This window comes from Lagenorhynchus albirostris, chromosome 17 (genome assembly GCF_949774975.1).
Source record: "Lagenorhynchus albirostris chromosome 17, mLagAlb1.1, whole genome shotgun sequence".
NCBI classification, from domain to species: Eukaryota; Metazoa; Chordata; class Mammalia; order Artiodactyla; family Delphinidae; genus Lagenorhynchus; species Lagenorhynchus albirostris.
Window position 1 is genome coordinate 77569428 of NC_083111.1, and position 21931 is coordinate 77591358.

Consider the following 21931-nt stretch of genomic DNA (forward strand, 5'->3'; position numbering starts at 1 on the left):
AAACAAAAAATGCAAAACACAGAGAAAGAGCCCTGGTGTTCAACTGAAGGGGAAGAGATGACTTAAAGAGATGACTTGTGTACCTGAACTGCGATCCAGACTGAGAATTTTTTTTTTTTTTTCGGTATGCGGGCCTCTCACTGTTGTGGCCTCTCCCGTTGCGGACGCGCAGGCTCAGCGGCCATGGCTCACGGGCCCAGCCGCTCCGTGGCATGTGGGATCCTCCCGGACCGGGGCACAAACCCGTGTCCCCTGCATCAGCAGGCGGACTCTCAAGCACTGCGCCACCAGGGACGCCCCCAGACTGAGAATTTTGATGCGTGGTTACAAGGACTGAACTTGAGGGCAACTGAAGGAAGGCACAGAAGGATGACTTGTCCCTTGAAGTAAAGAGGAATTTCCTGATAAGCAGAAGTGTCCAGGGACAGAATGGGATATAATGGGGAGACGTGAGCTCCTGTCTGCGCAAGCACATGTTCATGGGTCTCTGCAGAGTAGCAGGTTCAAATGTGAGGTTACACTAGAGCACTGTTTCTCACCCTCGGTGATATTGATATTGGGGACTGAACAATGCTTTGCCGGGGAGCCGGGATGCAGTCCTGTGCATTGTGGGATGTTCAGCAGCGTCCCTGGACTCTACTCACTAGAAGCCAGTAGCACCCACCCACCCCCCGTGTAACAATTTAAAATGTCCCCAGAAATGGCCAAAATTCCCTGGGGGACAGGACTGTCCCACCCACATTGAGAACCACTGGACGGGATGGACCTCAAGAGCCCTTCTGCCCCTGACATTAGATGCCATGCTTCTCTATTTTGATCCTGTTCAAGCCTAAATGGTTACAAAGAAGCTGACTGCCTGGGTCATGTTTCAAAGCCAAAAGTCTATCCCCAGGATGTGCTACGGATGTCTTGTCACCCTTAAACCCAACTTATGAAAATGAAAAAATATGGCATTTTCAATTCTTCCCTAGCCTCTGGCTTCCTGTTCCTGTTAGCTAAGCGCACACTCCATGAGACGCTCTGCTCTGATCGTTGTTAAGTGCTTTGTACTATAGGGAGGAAGTGACACATGGAAACTGGCCCCACCTGCATCTAGGAAGCCACGAAGAGGAAGAAGACATTGATCCGTGCCCTTGGCCTGGCTTAGGTATCACCTCTCTTAATCTTCATAAAGACCTATGAAGTACAGAATCTATAATGATGCCCATTTTATAAATGACGCTACTGAGAGTTAGAAAAGGGCAGGGATGCACCCAGTGTCTCACAGTCAATGAGCACAGAGCCTGTTGCTGAAACTCCATACACTTTGTTTGGGCCAATCTCCTGTACACAGCCTCTCCATTAACTACTGTTTTGATGGTAAGAAGGTCACATCTATTGTGTCCACCATAACTTATCATTGAGGCTGCCTGGCGAGCTGGGTAGGGAATGACTTCCAGGCTGGGTTTGGGATCAATGGCAGGGTTCTGTGATCAAATGGAAATGTCTACCAGGGAGCTATGGATGAATACTTCTGAATGAAGGGGCACAGGAAGATAGGGCAGGGGGTGTTAATAAAATTAATAAAATGAGTGAATGACAGAAACCCTAAATAGTTGAGAGGGAATATGAGAGCAATAGAGACGAGGACTTCATTTCTGAGTTTATAGCTTAGAAAGAAGGTCAGCCTCTTATGGGGCTTCTGAGTTCAATATGGTGCTAGAACAATAAGTCCTGGAGATGGTGTGAGGGAGATAAGATTTCTCAAGCATCCACCATCCCACCACAAGGTAAGCAGAAGTGATGAGAGAAGCAGGTGTCCAGAGGGGCTTGGGGTCCAGATAAAGACCCCAAGAGTGAGGGATCTGTGATGTTGAGCCCAGACGCAGCGGCAGGACCTTGGACAGATCCTCCGGCCAGCCCAGAGATGAGGCATGACCATCTACAGTACATACCCATCAGCAGATGTCTATTCTCAAAGCACAGACACAGTCAGGTTTCTGACATTTTAGTAGTGGTCCATCTGTGGTTCAGATCCCCTCTGACTCAATGCCCCGTGTTATGAAAACTCCCATAACAATCAGACACATCTCGGGGATGGGACAGTCCTTGGGAAGGGAGCCAAAGCGCTAACAGTGCCTTTGAAATTTGAAGGGGTCGGGCAACCATTCCGCCAGCACTAGCCCCTTGGCCACCCGGTCTCCCATTCTCCACTGGAGAAGGTGAAGCATTTGCTGAAGAGGCTGTAGAGATCAGAAGTGAGGATTAATTTCCCCGAAGTGGTCAGACTGTGCTGAGATTCTGCTAATAGAACAGATGGAAAAGAAGGGCGTCCATTTTCACCTTAAGCTTAATGAGGGGAGTCTTCACGTGAGCATGCTCTGTGTCCCCTGGGGGAGCACAGGCCCTGGTGCCTGACTTATCCTGCAAAGGCCCTCAGGAGAGAAGCTGAGGGTGGCTGGATTGGCCAAAGAAGAGTCAGCAGCACTGGGGCGGGGGTCCCCACCAGTGTGAGATGAGGATGAAAGTGCTTGTGTCCATTATCCAAGAGCCAGATGTGCATTCCTCGGAGAAAAATCTGCCAAAAGAGCTTCCTGCAAGGAGCGAATGACGCAACCATAGGAGGCATCATTATATCAAAGAACAGCAGAGGCTGGGGGAGAGGGAGACCGCCTAACGGGTATAGCTCCACGGAAGACACAAGAACACCCCAGGAGCGGAGAAAGCGGTGATCGAGCAGCTACCCCGTTAAGAGCCCTGCTTGCCACTGAACCCATCACGTATGACTCCCTGCCCCACCTGCAATCTCCTCCCTCCTCCTTGTGCCTGGCCCTGCAAGACCCACACACCCCAGGGGGAAGACAGGAGGCTGTATCAAGCTGCTCACCATGCCCAGCTGCTGCAGCGGGAGTTTCCTACCCCGAGAACGCCTGGAGCAGGGGTGCAGTGGAGCGAAGGCACAGTGTCAGTGAAAAGAAGTTATAAATTGGATGAGAGTTTGGAGTTTTGGTAATACATTCGACTGGACTTTTTCATACCTGAAAAAAGGACTATCTATTCATGACATGAAAGAACAGAATTATTGAATCCGATAAGCAGGAAGCTGATGGACTTTCAACGTACGTCAATGGATTTTCCATTTTCAGAAAGTGGAAACGTCATAGCAGACATTCAGTGTAAAGATGAGGGTCCCGGCAGGCTCTCCTTTGATTCAGAAGGGGGCCTTGAGATCCGCAGCCTCATATGGACATTAATCTAAAGAGCTAATTAATACTGCATTGCAAGTGTACGGAGGCGGGTTCGGATATAAGAAGGTGCCGGTTCATGGAGCAGGAAGTCAGGAGTTCTCTGTGTCTGCAGCCTCTGAGCTACCTGCCTAAAATACATGCAGCTCTAAACGACCACATAGATATTCCTTGCCCTCGTTTCTGTAGCTGATCAAGAACCGGGTTTCTAAGGGATGTTCTGAGGTCATGGCCATCAGGATACCTCAGGGCTGGAAAAGTGTTGGGCAAAGGAAACTCTACTATCACGATTCAAGGATTCCAAGGACACTCACTGTTGTTCACTGTCTGTAAAGTGCAAATCCACCTTGAGTTGGAAATCGACTTCACTTAGTGCCTCTTCCACCTAGAAGAGAAACAAAGTTTAAGGACTGGTCCAAATGAAACATGTAGCCGGCGGGTTTCCCAAAGTTTAGAAGAAGGAGCTCACAGCAAAATTAATGTCACTTATGTGTAAAGCAGAATTTCCATGCACGTTCTGTGGAATTCTAGTTGAATGCGGTACCTGTATTACATGGACAGGTGAAGGAAGGGATGTATGTCAAATTTGGGGAAAAGCCAATTTGCAGGAAAAAAAAGTTAAGTGAGTTTTCTAGATTGCAGGACTTTTGAGCACCTGATATCCAGAACAGATGTGATCTGGAATCCTCGGAAGCAGGAGTGAAGTGTTCTGTGGCGCGTGCTTTGGAAAGGTTGGAGCAGTGAGTGTGCAGAGAGGAAACCCCGCTTGGCTGGAGATGGACAATGTCGGAGGTGGTGTTACTGCTGGTACCTTCGAGGGGCTGACGCTATGCTTCAGGTTCACAGAGGAGGGAGCTGATGCTCAGAAAAGTCGTCAGTTCCCAAGGCAGCCCAGCTTTACACGAAAGCGTATCCTTCACTTTTGTCTTGAGATCCATTACATCTAACCATTTATGCTTTCAGACACTTTAGCATTTCATGTCCTATCCATGACTGTTTCCATTCTTAGCTTTTAAAAAAGAAATCAGTTTTCATTCATTAGCATGGGAATCTATTTGTTCTACCTGCCAGCTTCTCAGGTACATCTAAAAGATGGTAACCCACGGCTCTTCTTTTCCCAAACGTAACACCTCATCATCCCCACCTCCAGGAGAGTCACTTGCTAAGTACCGGATCTAGCTGATGTCCCTACTCAGGAAACCCAGATACGTACTACACACCTGTGACAGGGCGTAATCTCCTCCCCACAGCCACGCGGGATGGACCCCTTCTCCTCTGTGACCCACAAAACCCTGTGTTTTTTCCTATCTCAGCATTCAACACTTCTATAAAATTGTCTCAGCTTTACAACTTTTGCGTTCTAAGCCCAAGAGACCAATATTAGCTGCAGACACCTTTTGCTTAGTCCTGATCGTATTTTTTACAATGTTTTGAACAAGTAGAAAACATTTAAAAATCAGGCGATTTCACATTTCCATTGCAGGTTTCCAGCTTCTGAAAAAACAATCCATGGATCTGGCCGTGCTGGGCTGGCATTCAGAAGCTCCACTTGGGTCGGGCTCAGGGGACTCTCTGACAAAATCCATCTGACTGTGGCTAATTCCCCCCGGGCCCTTTTCTTACCCAACATCCCCTGTCATCTGGTATCGTTATGGGAGAGACTAGTCTTAATCCATTCTGGATCCCCAGGGACAAGGTCCCGCCCACGGAAAGTATTCGTGTATCTTAAAGGATAAATAAAGCTCTTCTCCACCCCCCGCCCTTGGTTTTTATTTCTTTGCAAGAATATCCTCATTCTGTAGGGATGGAAATCTCTTACCCAAAGGCCTCTTTGGAAACGTGCTCCTGGTGAAGCACAGCTCAGGCAGAGACATATGGATGGAATTTATCTTTAGCTCCCCAGGGTTTTAAAATTTGTTTAAAAAATTTTTTTTAAGCATTTAAAAGTTAACATTTTGCTCAATCCAAGCACTATGAATAACTTCCTCTCCTAGCTTTGTTTTGCATAATCACTTACCCGGCTTCATACACACAACCCAAGCAACACAGCCTCTTGTCACCAGTTCCTGGGAAATAAGACTGGCAGAGCAAGTCCTCCTAACCACCTCCAAGCATGCATTTGCCTACTTAACAAAAATTCGCTGTAAGCTCCAGTTTTAAACTTGCTGCAATTTCTTTGGAACAAGGAGAGAAATCCAGGCCCAAGATCAGCTGTGGTTGGATGGAGCCTGGCTATGACTTCACTGATGTCTCAATAAATCTTTAATTGCAAGACGCCCCAGAATGCAGTCACTGGTTTCTCTAGCCACTCATTTTTCTTCATTGGCTGTTGGCTACCTGCCCCTTCCTCCAAACACACACATTCACACGTGCACGCACACACACGCACACACTCACGCACGCATGCCCTTCCATTGCCCTACCTTATTTTCGTTAAAAGGATTGCTTCCGTTCAAGGGCGATTTTTAAAAATTGGAGTATAGTTGACTTACTGTGTTGTGTTAATTTCTGCTGTACAGCAAAGTGATTCAGTTATACATATATATACATTCTTTTTTCATCTTTTTTTCCATCATGGTTTATCACGGGTTATCCAATAGAGTTCCCTGTGCTCTTTATCCATCCTCTATATAATAGCTTACATCAGCTAACCTCAGCCTCCCAGGCAGATGACTCTTTTAGCATCGGGCAACAGTTTCACATAGTAGTGGAAATAAGAACAGCAGCTAGGATTACAGAGGAGTTACCGTGTAGCAGATACTACACAGGACAGCTACCACTGTCATATACTGTCTTATTTAATGTGGATAAAACTGTGAATTAAGACATATTGGCCTCACTTATAAATGAAAAAATTGAGACTTGCTGTAAGAAAGACACTTCCAAGGCTTAATCTGGGCTCCAAAGCCCAGATTCAGTCAAGGGTTCCTCACTTCTTCCGCCTTTTCCCAGGGTCTCATCTGTGTTGTGGGTTGTACAATCTCACGCTAGCTGATTTCAACTCTGCTCATAACAGTAGTAACCCTTGTATCTTCTCCTCCTTTATGAACTTCTCTCCTGAGCTGCATCATAGCTGGGGAGATAAGAAAGCAGTCTTGGAAGTCAAGCTACATGGGTACAAAGCTTGGCTCTCCATTTATTAAGTATCTGTGTGACCTTGGGCCAATCAACCTCTCTAGGTTTGTTTGTTTTTTCATCTGTAAAATGGGGGTGAAATGATTACACTTACCCCTTAGATCACTGCTATTGTGCGACTATGTAAGAAAATGCACATAAAGGGCTTAACACAGTGTGTGAACAAAGCCCATTCTCAACAAATATTAGTTATTATAGTTATTTCCAACTTACTATGGGCCTGACCACCTAAAGGACCCCTTCGTCCAATAACTCCACCCCCAGGCCTGCATACTGGTCACAAACACAGGCTTTGCGGTCAGACTGCCTGGGCTAGGTCTGGGCTGGGCTTAAGAATCTGAGTTTTAAAAAAGTACTGCCAGGGGACTAGGACATGGTGCATCTAGGAATCATACTTTGAGAAATGCTTTTCTTTTTGGAGCCCATAAAGATGCAACCATCCCACTCCTGGGCATATATCCGGAGAAAACTCTTATTCGAAAAGATACATGCACCCCAATGTTCACAGCAGCACTATTCACAATAGCCAAGACATGGAAGCAACCTAAATGTCCATCGACAGGTGAATGGCTAAAGAAGATGTGGTACATCTATACAATGGAATATTACTCTGCCATAAAAAAGAATGAAATATTGCCATTTGCAGCAACATGGGTGCACCTAGGGATCATCATACTAAGTGAAGTAAGTCAGACAGAGAAAGACAAATACCATAAGATATCACTTACATGTGGAATCTAAAATATGACTCAAGGGAATTTATTTATAAAACAGAAACAGACTCACAGACATAGAAAACAAACTTACGGTTACCAAAAGGGAAGGGGGTGGAGGAGGGATAAACTGAGAGTTTGGGATTAGCAGATGCAAACTACTATATATAAAATAGATAAACAACAAGGTCCTACTGTATAGTCCAGGGAACTATATTCAATCTCCTGTAATAAATCATAATGGTAAGGAGTATGAAAAAGAATATATATATATATATATATATATAACTGAATCACTTTGCTGTACGCTAGAAATTAACACAACATTGTAAATCAATTATACTTCAATTAAAAAATGCAACCTTGGGCTTCCCTGGTGGCGCAGTGGTTGAGAGTCTGCCTGCCGATGCAGGGGACGCGGGTTTGTGCCCCGGTCCGGGAGGATCCCACATGCCGCAGAGCGGCTAGGCCCGTGAGCCATGGCCGCTGAGCCTGCGTGTCCGGAGCCTGTGCCCCGCAACGGGAGAGGCCACAGCAGTGAGAGGCCCGCGTACCGCAAAAAAAAAAAAAAAAATGCAACCTTGTGCACAAAGATTATTTTCTGTAACATGTTCCTCTTCCTCTTCAGGACATTAAGCAACTTGCTGCTAATAACTGTATCTTCTCTGCCTTGTCTGCTGGGAAGCTCAGCACTGAACGTGTGGGCCAACATCTGCAAAGGTCCAGAACTATGCGTGTGCATTCTGGTCTGTTACATTTAACTCAGGCTTTAGCTCCCTTTTGTGTTTTTCCTGTACTTTGGCTCACTCTATTGCTATTTTTACCCTTTTACTATTCTGTGTATTTTGTCAGCCTTCCCAAATCTTCTGGGGGGGTGTTACACAAAGTGTATATAAATAATATACCTATCCTACTCCACACTCCCTGCTTCTTTGCAACTTTTATGAAAACATTTGTGCCTTAAGCTGTGATTAGTTCTGTCCATGGTCATCTCTTACATTTACTTGGGCACTAACTGTGTGGGCTGAATCTTCTCCGTGTCTGCACTTCCCATAGCCCAGGAAACGGTATGCTTGACGTGTTGGCATCGTATATGCCTGCCACTCACACTGATGGCTACGTACATGCAAGACCGTGAGCTCTGGCCAGCTGGCTATATGGCGTTTTGGCTGCCATAAACAGGTATTCACTAGAGCTAATGCATGCATTCCAGAGATACGCCTTTTATGAACTTATCCAATTAACTTTAATTGTCACTGATTTGGATGTAATGATTAATGATAACGCTGTTTGCTGCCATGTGGATTACCCCCAAAACAACAATAAATTATTAGCTTGTAGAGATAAGTGATTTTATATGCAGAAGAAAATAATATGTACCGTATGAACAAAGTCTTGTACAAAATATGTACAAGACTACAACCCAGGCTGGCAAACACACTGCCTGTTCAACCTCTGAACTATGGCTTGTTGCAAAGTCGCGTGAGGCTAAACTTGAGTGCTGGGAAACATTAACCTTGAAAAGCTTTAAACTGTTAGGGGCAGGAGGAAGAGTCTGATGGAATTAAGATGGAATAATGACCAAGAGACCTGAGTAATGTCCAAACCCAGCCTCCAGTCACAACCATTCTCCCCAGGAAGGTCTTTGAGATCAACGTGCCAAAGGACAACGGCCCGTGAGAAATCAAGTGACTTTCCTTAGTAGAATTCGGGGAAGTTGAGCTTGTGCAGGAAGCCCAACTGGGAGTCCCTTAACCCTCAAAACCAGCTCCAGTATCTTCTCCTAAACTACCTGTGTCCACCAGAGTCCGGGAAAGAAGCAGATGATGCGCTCAGTTCATTAAAAAGAGTTGACTTACGAAGGTGTGGGGGCAACTCAGGGAAAGCAACCAATGCCGATGGCTGGGTACCTCGGGGTCAGTCCCTGCAGGACTCCTCAGCACCTCCTCATTCCCACCTCACAGCCTTTGTCCTAGCTGTGCCCTCCTCCCGGGATGCCTGGCCCCTCCTCAGCGTGTGGTCTCACCTCAGTGCTGGCTGCTCAGGGAGCCCTCCCGTCCGCCACTTCCCCTCCAGGAAGCAGTCGCCATCTCGTGTGAAGCTTGTGTTGAAGCTGAGCTCTTGGAAATCTGAGTATCCATCAGGAGGCAGCATCAGGTCTCGCACAGCGAGCCTGCCATGAGTTCTCTTCCACTCTGGGTCCAGCTGTAGTTTCACAGGACCTCCAACAGGGGTGAAAATTCCTGCTCTTCTTACCTTTGTGAGTGTACCTCATGGATGAGTGAGCTGAGCGAGAAGCAGTGGGAAGGCTCAGCGATAGAATATACAGGAGGTATTTATTTGATTGCCTGGTGAAGTACTGATCTCATGTTAAAACGTAAGCTCTCAGACACCAGGGGTATCTTCTTGTTCATGATTTTCATCTCTAGCCCACAGCAGGTGCTCAACAGATCTTTGATGAATGGATGGATTCATAAATGAAGAATCAGTGACAGCTTTTCACGTGTAGCCAAACAGGGGAACTCGTCACTACCTCAAGCATAAAAGATGTGGACAAAAAGCCATGGGAGGGACTTCCCTGGTGGTCCAGTGGTTAAGACTCCGTGCTCCCAACGCCGGGGGCCTGGGTTCGATCCCTGGTCAGGGAACTAGATCTCGCATGCCGCAACTAAAAGATCCCGTGCGTGGCAACAAAGATCCCGGATGCTGCAGCTAAGACCTGGCTCAGCCAAATAAATAAATAAATATATGTTTTTAAAAAGTCAACTGAATACAAAACTTTAAAAAAAAACAAAAAGCCACAGGACATGAGAGGAGTATTAGATGGCCAGTAGAAGTCGTTATGCGTGCTATCACGCCTGTAGGGGATGCCTATAGGGGACACGTGTCTGATTGGGCTCTCCTAAAGCAGGAGTATACTTCCACATCTTTAAAGATGCTCTAGCAGGGAATGACCAGCTGGCATGCGGTAATGAGTATTCGAGGTGGGGCTGGGGGAGTGAGAAAAACGGTTTAGACTTCAGATATTCTTTTGAAACATCTGATTTTTTTTAAAGGTACAAGTGATTTTTTTATTTTTTGAATGTTTTTGGAGTATAGCTGATTTACAGTGTTGTGTTAGTTTCAGGTGTACAGCAAAGTGAATCAGTTATACATATACATTTAGCCACTCTTTTTTAGATTCTTTTCCCATATAGGTCATTACAGAGTATTGACTAGAGTTCCCTGTGCTACACAGTAGGTCCTTATTAGTCATCTAACTAATATATAGTAGTGTGTATATGTCAATCCCAACATGCCAATCTGTCCCTCCATTTCCCCCCAGTAACCATAAATTTTGAAACATTTGATGTTAATATCAGGTTACTATCAGATGTTAATCTCATAAATAGGAAATGTTCAATCAACTTGCTCCAAGGCCTCTGGGCCTTGACTCACGCTGTTTCCCCCTGTACGGGATGCCCTTCTTCTTTCTTAGTCTGATGGACTCTCAGTCCCAGCATCCCAAAGCCAGCTCCTTTGTTAAGCCGTTGATGTCCTCCCACAGAGCTCATCTCCAACCTTGGTGCCCCCTGTTCTTCTGCACATGCAGCCGGTACAGTGCATTTCAGCTACCAGGGCCTGTCTGTATATCTGTTTCTCTGATGGAGCACCCATCGTCTGAGGGATCGGCCCTGCTGCCTTCTTCAGCTTTGCCCATCATCCGAGGGCCCGCCCCAAGCTCTGTACAAAGCAGATGCTCAGCAAACACCTGCCGACTGACCTGTTGACGGAGGCCCAGAAAGACGAGCAAATGGGCGAAGGAGGAATGAGTAAGGCAGTCAGCAAGTCAGTCAATGGGACCCGCTTGGAACATGAAACAAGCAAGTATACAAACGAAAGCATGAGTACAAAAAGGAATAAATCAGGAAGTGCAGGAATGCTCTGCAATCCCCAGTCCCAATCTGTCAGATTTCAGAGCAAATGTACAACGTCTCCTTCACGTCCCATTCTCCTAGCACTGGATACAAAAGGCACAGGAGGGAAAAGCCATTCGTGGCTGGTGGAAGATTCCGGGACTTACCCTTTCACCATCTAAGAGCAAATGAGCTCGGAAGATCACGGCATCGTTGATGGGCACCTCTTCGTTCCTGTATAAGATCTGAAAGACTCGGCTGTGCACAGTGCTCTCGTGGACACAGGCTGAGTGCAGGCTGCCGCTGTCTGCAAAACAAGAACCGGTAGCAGCTCATGACTCCCATCCTGCCCTGGATCTGCGGCCTCCTTGGGGGTCAGTCCAGCTCAAGGAAAACAATGGCCCCAAACTGCATTCCAATTCCCAAAGACCAAAAGCCACAGATGAATGTGATTCCATCACACAAGATCTATGGTCACTGAATCGGGATGGCATCTCAGCAAGAACCTTCTTCAGTCCTTTATAAGTCATAGGATCTTGGCTAAATCACCTGTCGTGCAGTGGGCAGTGTTCCTTGGCTGGAAATTAGTACCTGCTGAATTCTTTACCTGCTCACATAACCCCTCCTGCATAAAGCCTTCCATAATCCCCCTCTCCTGAAAATAACGAGGAGAAAAGCAGAGAGAGAAAAACAGAAATGGGTCTTCTACAAGGATATCCTAGCGTCCACAGAATCTCTCTCTCCTGAAAGTGTTGTTCGTACAGCACGTAGGATATGAAGGATGCTCTGTCTTGAGTTTTCGATAAATGTGCTAATTCTAATTACATGAGATATCCAGTTTTTTAAGGAACTTGCTCAATCCCATGTCTTCCAGTGCATTCTAAATGTACCTTAATCCCTAAACATTGTCTCAAAGTGAAGTTGAATTTCAAGAAGATAAACCTACTCAAGGAGGTTAAGAGATCTTCCTGCATCCACTGACCAGGGTTACTATGAAGAGAAAATGGGTGAATTCTTCCAAATCACTTAACACACAAACTGCAGAGTTGGAAAAATATAGAAATCTTCTAAAATAAATAATGGTGCTATTTATATAATATAAAGCAAAGATAACTCATTCATAAGAATGGCCTAGTGGTATTTCACAGCTTCCAAAGTGCTTTGCAAATGTGTTTCTTTCCTTAATCCTCACAGAAAATTGCTAGGGTAAGTTTTCACCACAGATGAAGAGACCAAGCCTCAAAGAAGGGGAGGGAGGTGTCACGACAGTCGCTATATGAGGAGGCGTTGTGTGGATTCATCCTCACATCCACCTACTTAACAACTGACAAAAGACGTCTTGGGTGAATGAATAAAATGCACCCATTTCCTAGCAAATGACAGGTATGCTATGAAGCTCTACTGAAAAACGGAAATAGTGTGATTGCAAAGGGAAGCAAGAACTTTTTTTAAAAAGCCCAACCAGCAAAGGAAAACGGCTGGAGTGCCTTGTGCAGTGTCCCCAGCTGGCTGGAACAGTCCCTTGGAAACAGGGACAAAGGGTTACTGTCACCTCCCCATGCACAGTGACGCTTAACACCTGCATTGTAGCTTCAGAGTAGGGAAAAAGAAATGCAAAATCCCAGGTCTTTCCAAGGCCGTGCAGACGTTCACGCTCCAATTTGCACTTCATCGTGAAGGAAATAAAATTTCTGGCCTGACACAGCCCTGTTGAGACCTGTTGGATTCAAACTGATGTGGCTTTTCAACAGAAGGGATCCTTGCGCGCAAACGCCCTTCTGTTTTTATTTGCTGCACCAGCCCTTTTTCTATCACTGTCAAGGCCTGGTTGATCTATAAGCCAGACCGACAACGTGGCAGAGGATGGATGGGGTAAATACTCTGAAGGTCAGAGCAACACTGAGCCATCTAGGACCTGGAGGGACAGCCAGAAAAACAGTTCAATCACTTGCCTTCTTGGGCAAGTGACATCACTCCTCGTAACAGCAGCCTTTCCACGTGAAAAACGGGCATCTCCACACACTGACCTTCTGGGATCAGCGTAGACAGAAGAGGATAAAATAAATCAAGATCTGAAGAGCAAGCATGTCCTAGGCATGCAAAATGCAGTAGGATGACTTTTTCATTGTGTTTCGAGAAAGGTCGTAGCACTCTCTGTTGAATACATTTCCACCGGCTACATATCTATGGGAGACTGAGCTCCTCTGGTTTTGAGCAGATTGACGAACTAGATCACAGGACTCAGCAGTATTTACAGAAGATCGCGGCATCCCGAGGGGCCTCATTAGGCCCAGGATACAGAGGGCGCTCCTTCACACCTTGTTCTCCTCACCCTCTTATGCACCAGGTTCTGGACACCTAGAGGTGAGGGCAGTGCCTGCTCTCTCTACTCTGAAAGACCTTGTTCATACCTTGGGAGGCTGCCGCTTCCTAGCAGTGAGGTAAAAAGCCACTTTTCTCTTTAGACTGTTTTGTTGTTGTTGTTGTTGAAATCACAAACTCATCTGTTTTTTTTTTATCCTTTTGTAATGTTACATTGGTAAAAAGAACATGTCTTGGTATATCCCAAGTGTTATTTCAAACATTCTGACACTTTTTTTTATTAATGTTATTGGAGTATGGTTGATTGACAGTGTTGTGTTAGCTTCAGGTGTATAGCAAAGTGATTCAGTCATATATATACATACATTCCTTCTTTTTCAGATTCTTTTCCCATATAGGTTATTACAGAACCTTGAGTTCCTTGTGCTGTACTGCAGGTTCCCACTGGCTATCCACTCTCTATATAGTAGTGTGTGTAAATTAATCCCAAGCTCCTAAATTATCCCCCGCTTTGTTTCCCCTTTGGTAAAACCATAGGTTTTTGAAATCTGTGAGTCTGCTTCTGTTTTGTAAATAAGTTCATTTATATCATTTTTAATTAGATTCCACATATGAGTGATATTATATATTTGTGTTTCCCTGTCTGACTTACTTCACTATTTACAATAGCCAAGTCACAGAAACAACCTAAATGTCCACTGACAGAGGAATGGATAAAGAAGATGTGGGTGTGTGTGTGTGTGTGTGTGTGTGTGTGTGTGTGTGTGTGTGTGTGTGTGTGTGTGTGTGTGTGTGTGTGTGTGTGTGTGTGTGTGTGTGTGTGTGTATATATAAATAAAATGAAATATTACTCAGCCATTAAAAAAGAATGAAATGATGCCATTTGCAGCAACATGGATAAGCCTCGAGATTATCTTTAGACTGTTTTTACTTATTGTTTGGAGACCAGACCAGTGGTCCAATGAGAAGGTGTAGATTAGTCTTCCTACATATCTGTCTTCTTTTGTATGCGTCAGGGTTGATACCATGGATGAGTATCTGAAAGGAGAGTTAGAACTTTGAGGGAAAACAAGTCTGATGGAAAGAAGGTGGGAGGGGCAAGAGAAGGGGATAGAAGGAAGAGGAGGGCAGTAGAAAAAAGGGAGCAGAGCAGATGCGAGAGACACCTCTTCAGCGGCTCCCATTGTCCAAACAGTTTAATCTGGAACTTCAAACCAGAAAGCAAGAGTAAAAAATGTTTAGGTTCTGCTGTTTCTTTCCCCCCAAATGACTGATACCAATACTTTGCATATCTTATGTGCCTCTAAATGCTTACAACTCAAGTTACCCTCCCTCTGCTGAGAGCCCCCTCCAGCCCCAGAGGGCTCTGTGAGCGCAGATTACAAAGCACAGGTGTGCTTATCTGACAGGGACCCTCTACCCCAGAGTCCAAGCCGGGGAGCTCTCATGGGCATTGACTTGTAGACGGAATCTCACTCCCACTCTGGGAACCTGGTCATAGCTCTGCCAGTACACAGGAGCTCCCCCAGAGAATCAGGTTTGCACTAAGCACTCAAAACCCTGGGGGACCCCTTCCAGCCCTCCAGGCCTGAGGACGGCTGGGTGAGGTCTGGGCTATTTGAAAACAACGATTCTAGGAAGCTATCACGGCACTTCTTGGAACCCAGGCCACATTCATATGGGAGAACCTTCCAAAACATTAGAGTTCATGGAAGTTGAAAAAGCTAGGTCAGATTATGAGCAACTCAAGGTCAGAACCTTGGAGTTTATACGGTTTAGAACAGGATCTCCTTCAGCAAAGCAAAAATAGGTGTCCTAGACTTGCCCCACTGCTTTCTGGCTATGTGGCCTCGGGCAGGACAGTAAACAGGAGCTTAAGTGAAGCAAGAGTCAAGTCCAGCTTATTTACGTGATGAACGTCAGACTCAGATGAGATGAGAACTAAAGAGGTGTATGTATAACCGGGAAATTCTCAAAACCCAAGCAGAGTTCCTGGTAAGATAAGGAGGATGATGACTCTTTACACTAGATAACTGTCTGGCTATTTCTAGGAACAGTAAGGACAGAAAGTCACCTTGGAGCCAAGGTTTATTATTGTTTCTAACTGTTTCAAAGAGCAGGCAGAAGAAAAAAGCCACCTGAAGTAGACGTTCACTGTTTTTCCAGAGAATGGGCAGAATGACCTTCAGTATCACATAAGCTTTGTCGGATTGGTAAGGCCGCTGCACACTCACTGCCAGGGCAGAGAGCTGTGGCGTGACCTTCTGTGATTCCATCAAGGCGGCTACCTTTCCTGGAGACCCTATCACAGGAGTACAAGTGGAACGGTCTGCTTCGACAGAGGAGGAAGTTCTGGGAGCAAAGAGACCAAGATCTTGATGACCTTTTCTGGAGTTTGGAAGTTGGGGAGGTCTGTTACACTGGGACAGACTTTTCCTGACGTAGGAGGTATTAACATACTGTGTGGATCAGGCATGGAAAGCTTGTTCCTGGAAGTAGAAGGACTTTGAAGAAAGCTGGGGCCTGAAATGACGACTCTGGACGTTGCCCACGGGCAAGGGGTTTGTAAGCAGAAGGCTGATTTTGTTACACGGTGACCTGAAAAGCTCTGCGGCCCCATCTATCCTGGCACAAAGGCTGTGCTTTGTAGAGTGATGGCATTGGGGTTCCGAGGCTTGTGCCCACGAGGTCCGTAGGGATGCTTGTGGAAGCAAGTTCACCATTGAGAGGACGAGCCTTCTCGGAACTCTAGAGAATCACCTTCAACGGAGCAGCGGCACGGCCACGAGAAGCCCAGAGCAAGGGACCAAGCAACCCAGTTTTCTCCTAGCCTGGCATTCAGAAAAGGACCCTGGTCCACTGTGGAATCTCAGAGCTTCTTGGACAATATGCGACGGGGGAGGCACGTTGGCACGTCTGCCAACAGGGCATTTAGAGACACAAGCCCGTCTGTGGAACAGCCAGAGAGTTGTGGACATACTGACACCTTCAGTACTTGAAGCGTATCAGACGGATGATACATCAATAAAGGGCTGCATTTTGTTGTCATTTTTATTTTGCCATTTGAAAGAAAGCAAATGTTTTTCTTACTTTCTACTTGACCCTCTGTACATGGAATATTAAATATTTTGTTTGCCCATAGAGGTGAGTGTAAGCCTTAACCATATCTCCAGATTAATATGTTTCTATGGGTTTTGCTATAAAATATATTAATTCATTAAATTCTTATGAATCACCTGCTATGCATCAAGTCATAGGTTAAAACAAAACAAAACAGATTCAGTCATCAACAATCATAGGGTCCTTCACAGAGAACAGACCTGTGGCTGCTAAGGGGGAGGGGGAGTGGGGAAGGGATGGAGTGGGGGTTTGCGACTGGCAGACGCAAACTACTGTATATAGAATGGATAACCAGCAAGATGGATAAACAACAAGATGGATAAACAAGGTCCTACTGTATGGCACAGGGAACTATATTCAATATCCTGTGATAAACCGTAATGGAAAAGAATACGAAAAACAATGTATGTGTGTATGTATATATAGATATACACACACACACATATAAACTGAATCACTTTGCTGTACAGCAGAAATTAACACAACGTTGTAAATCAACTCTACTTCAATAAAACAAAGTAAACGAAAACAAAACAAAACAAAACAAAAACAATCATAGGGTTCCTTGCGGGGTGTTCCTGTCTGGAACATCTATCCATGGAGTAGGGATGAGAAGTCCCTTAATTGTTCACCTCCACAGACTTCTCCTTGTCTGAACGAATTTTCAGCTTTCCAGATACACTGCATTATTTAAAACATCTTATATAGGCTACTTTAACAGTTTTAATGGAGGGAGCAAATTCTGTACAACAAACTGGGTTTGGGCACAGATGTTGTTACTTATAACTCTATGGTTTGAAAAAGTCACTTCTAGGCTTCCCTGGTGGCGCAGTGGTTGAGAGTCCGCCTGCCGATGCAGGGGACGCGGGTTCGTGCCCCGGTCCGGGAAGATCCCACATGCCGCAGAGCGGCTGGGCCCGTGAGCCATGGCCGCTGAGCCTGCGCGTCCGGAGCCTGTGCTCCGCAACAGGAGAGGCCACAGCAGTGAGAGGCCCGCATACCACAAAAAAAAAAAAAAAGAAAAGAAAAAGTCACTTCCCTGTAAAGATACAACAGACTCGAAACCATCTGGCTCATTTCACGTTGCTCTACAAAAGTTAGCCCGCGACTGGTTCGTCTGAGTTCCAGTCACTTTATATTCCTCATCTCACTTGACCTTGGGTATGACAGTCTTCATTTCCCTCACGAGGGAACGCAGGATCATTGGGTTAAGTTACATCCTCAGCAGCAAATGTATCAACGGTAGATGGTGACTCCAAACCATGTGCTTCTTTTCATTCTTTCATCTCTGAGTTTGTTTACTCATTTATTATTTAACTAAACGACCCCGTAGACAATGTTAGACATAATACCAGTCACTGGTGACGGTACAGCAACAAGAAGGGCTAGCCTGCAGTGTTTAGCGCAATACTTCCCAACTTCTTTCTCTCCTCACCGCACTCACGATACTCCATCACTTCTGTTTCACAGAAAAAGAACTGAAGTCCTAGCATGACGGAACAGCAGGCCTTGTGTATTATACTCACTCAAACTCAAATACGCACTGAATCAATCAATTAATTAGTTATTAATGAAGGCAGGGATACAAAGGGATGATTTTTGGAAGGTTCCCTATGTTGGGGGGAAGCTCCAGTTCCCAGGACGTCTGACTCCTATCTTAGTCTGCAAGAAGACTCGAGTTACAAAGCAGAGACCGTGGCCTGGCAGAAATTCATGCTTGCAGAAGGAGGGCAACTAAACCAAAGAACACAGGAAAGAAAAAAGTACCCTTTAAATTCCTGAAAATGAACAAGGGCTGCTGATGTAATTTAGCCGTGAGCATCCTCCCATCAACACTGAGTGGCCTTAATTACTTAATTATAAACCCTTTTTACCTACCTATTAGAATGAACCCAGTCAGGCTAGCACTTGATAACACTTTATTAGCCAATAATGTGCACTGCTATGTAATTTCAAAAGTAAAAGGCCAGAGGGCCGCCTCTAACACACTCCAGTCGCCCAAGACTTCCCCTGCTGGGCTTCCTTCCGATCGGTCCTAACCCCTGTGCAGTCTCAGGTATTTCCATTTGTATTCTAATTATAGAGTCCAGTCCATGGCCTTGCCCCTCACGCTTTTGTAACGACAAGAAATGGATTGGAGTTCAAAGACATGGATTTCCTCAGGGCTCTGCCATTTGTACACCGCGCACCTGTGAACAAGGAACTTACCTGGTCTGAACCTGGGTTTCCGCCCCTGTGACCTGGGGATGGGAGTTCAAGGGTTGGGAGGGTTGAATGAGATGACCTAGGAGTGTACCGGGCACAGAGTCTAACATTTAACAGGTGGTCTCGGAGAAATGGCAGTGAATATACTGCTGGACGGAGAGAAGCGTGCAGCTGATGTGACGATGAAACGTTATCCACGGTGGAATTCTAGCAGCTGCTAGCAGAACTCTCGAGGGAAGTGGAAAGGGAATCCTCAATTGTTTCTTGATCCTGGGAAGACAGCAGGCTTGGCACAGGGCAGTGGGCACTGCCTGGAAAGACAGTGTTTCAGGAATCTCCCTGTTTATAGCTGGGAGTCTTTCAGTGAGATGTTAACTCTCCCAGCCTTAGTTCGTTCACAGACGAAAATGGCAATAATGATTTGACTCACCAGGGTGGCAAGAAGAAGATTCCTTATTTTTTTGTTTGTTTGTTTTTGTTTGTTTGTTTTTGTTTGTTTTTCTTTTTTACACTGTATATCTTAATTTTATTTTTTTAACATCTTTATTGGAGTATAATTGCTTTGCAATGATGTGTTGGTTTCTGCTCTATAACAAAGTGAATCAGCTATACGTATACATACATCCTCATATCTCTTCCCTCTTGCGTCTCCCTCCCTCCCACCCTCCCTATCCCACCCCTCTAGGTGGTCACAAAGCACCGAGCTGATCTCCCTGTGCTATGCGGCTGCTTCCCGCTAGCGATCTATTTTACGTTTGGTAGTGTGTATATGTCCATGCCACTCTCTCACTTCGTCCCAGCTTCCCCTTCCCGCTCCCCGCCTGCCTGCTGATGGCAAGTAGCTATGTTCATGGTTTCCCTCTCCTCCCTGCTCCCCCTGGGATGGCTCCTCCTGCTCTTCCCACCTCTGTGTTGGAGACCTCCATCTACGTCTTGCTGTTTCCAAGGCTTTATACGCCACTCACAAGCTGAGAACCCTCAAATGCCTGACTCCAGTTGCACCTTTGTCCTGAGTGGACCTGATCCCTCGCCCACTCGACATTACTCCCTGGATGTCAAATCCACACCATAAACTTACATACCCAATACAGAACCTTCGGTTGTGTCCCTCCCCCAATCTCTCTCTTTTTTTTTTTAATCAAGTACTTCTTGTTATTTGATTACTGGTAAATAATGGAAGAAAAAATGGTCCTCATTTTTATATCATTTTTTTTTTACATTATCATTCTTACAGCACTCTTTCTTTTTTGGCTAATTTTGTTGTTCAGTCTCCTGTTGCTTTTAGGTATTATAAATTGTTTTTTAAACATCCTTATTGGAGTATAATTGCTTTACAATGGTGTGTTAGTTTCTGCTTTACAACACAGTTTCTGCTTTATAACAAAGTGAATAAAAAACATGGACCGCTTCCCGAATTTGCGTGTCATCCTGGCACAAGGGCCACGCTAATGTCATTCCAATTTTAGCATATGTGCTGCGGAGGCGAGCACCCTCCCCCAGTCTCTCAACCACACAGAGTAAAATACTTCCTGGTCATCTCTGATTGCTCTTCCTCCCTTACCCTCTCACCCAATCCATAAATCCTGTGGTTTAACATTCAAAATGCAGCTCTGATGAATCCCTTCTGGGTCACTTCATAATCTTCTCTCAATAGAGAATATGGACAACTTTATTTCTCCTTCTACTATGACTACTCTTTAGTCTTTTCATATAAAATATCAAGCAGACTTCATCACCGCCCTCCCCCCACTGCATTTAGAATAAAATCTACATTACCTACTATGGTTGAACTGGCCCTAAATGACCAGTTTGGAAGCTGTAGTCCAGGTGACGGTTTAGCACAGAGCCAGGTCTTTTCCTGAAGTCTAGGTCAGGCAAATATTTATCAAATGCATGACTGACCAAGGCTCCAAGGGGTCCGATCACTGAGAATCTGGCAACAATGTCTAATAAACATTTGTGGAAGTGAACTGAATCTGGGCTCAAGCAGCCTGCCGCTCAGGGCTCTGTTTGCTGCTATGTCCTCAAGATGACCCAGAATCCACACCTATCCTGTTCCCTTACACACAGCCAGTGCTAAGTATGCCTGAAATATACAGCCTGGGGTTTTCTGAGAGGGGTATAACCAAGGCTCCACCTTCTAATTCTGAAACCCATTCTGTTCAAAAGTCATCAGACCCAGCAAATGGGAGGCAAAGAGCCCTGTTTATGTGATTCAGACTTTCCCGAGCCATCTGCCTCGGCCATGTGCTTCCCAAGGAGAACTAAGTATAGCACAATTGCAGCTAATCAAATCTTTGTAAGAGCTGCAGCATCCCCGCCCAGTCGTGGGCCTGGCATGTTCCAAGGAGCACAGAGCCCTCCTCCAGCCCAAGGTGACCTTGGCCTTAATGGCAGACCACAGAATGTAGGGGGCAGTTGTGACTTGCTAGGAAAATATCAGGGAGTGCCGAGAGTAGGTAAGAACAGGTGGTCACTCTTTCTCTTCCACGGAGACGGAAGTCCCCTCCAGTAGATCAGTCCCATGGCTATGGCCAAGACTGACCAGTCCAGAGAGAGAGCTGCGCCCCAGGCCCCAACTCTCTCCAAGAGCAGAACCCACCACTGTCCCCTCCCCAAGCCGTGAATGAGTGGAGCTCCCCCCAGTCAAGGCCATTCTCACCTGGACTCTCCTCCAATGCCTCACCTTCCTCCATTACACCCCTGTCTGTTAGGACACATACCCCAAATGGTTAGCACAGGTACCCACCAATCAGAATGCGTGCCGGGCACAGTGACGGGCAGTGTCCTGGAGGCCATCTGCTGTGCCGGGCACAAATCCTTTATTTATGGACTACAGGGAATGCGAGGGTTTGGGGAAGGGACCAGGCTAACTGGCCAGTGGCATCTGAGGGCAGTGGCTACCCTGACAACTGCCCCTACCAGATGCATGGGCTGAACATCACCCCTCGTTCAAATGAACATGGTTTCTCCAAACCACGTGCAGGGCAGCCCAGCCTCTCTGCTGAGATCTGTCCCTGCAGCTAGAGGGGTTATTTTTTTTGCCCCTCAGAAGTCCCATGCTTTCATCTCACTCCTTCTCCCTCTAAACTCAGTGTCAGCCCAGAGGAACCTGAGCGCCTGTCCTCCAGGACATGGGTGGCCTTGCAGCCGCTACTTCCCCCTTCCCTGCATCAGCATCTCGTCCTTCTGCTGTGCATCTGTGCGTGGACCTGGAAACTACCCCAGGGCAGCTCTCCTCTCTCCAACACAAACCGTCTCCATCGCTAGATACCCCCAGGCTCTCAGAGCTGGTCTGCATGCCTTAGAGCCCTGG

At 46.0% G+C, this 21931-nt stretch overlaps 1 protein-coding gene and 1 pseudogene across 1 annotated transcript in view; both read right to left on the reverse strand.

Annotated features, from left to right (window-relative positions):
- Nucleotides 1–21931, reverse strand: part of FAM135B (family with sequence similarity 135 member B) — a 160648-nt gene that overhangs the window by 77231 nt on the left and 61486 nt on the right. Inside the window, 2 exon segments of the mRNA XM_060127760.1 lie at nucleotides 3539–3609; nucleotides 11136–11275. Of these exon segments, the coding sequence (XP_059983743.1) occupies nucleotides 3539–3609; nucleotides 11136–11275 (211 nt within the window).
- Nucleotides 20008–20105, reverse strand: LOC132508460 (U6 spliceosomal RNA; annotated as a pseudogene).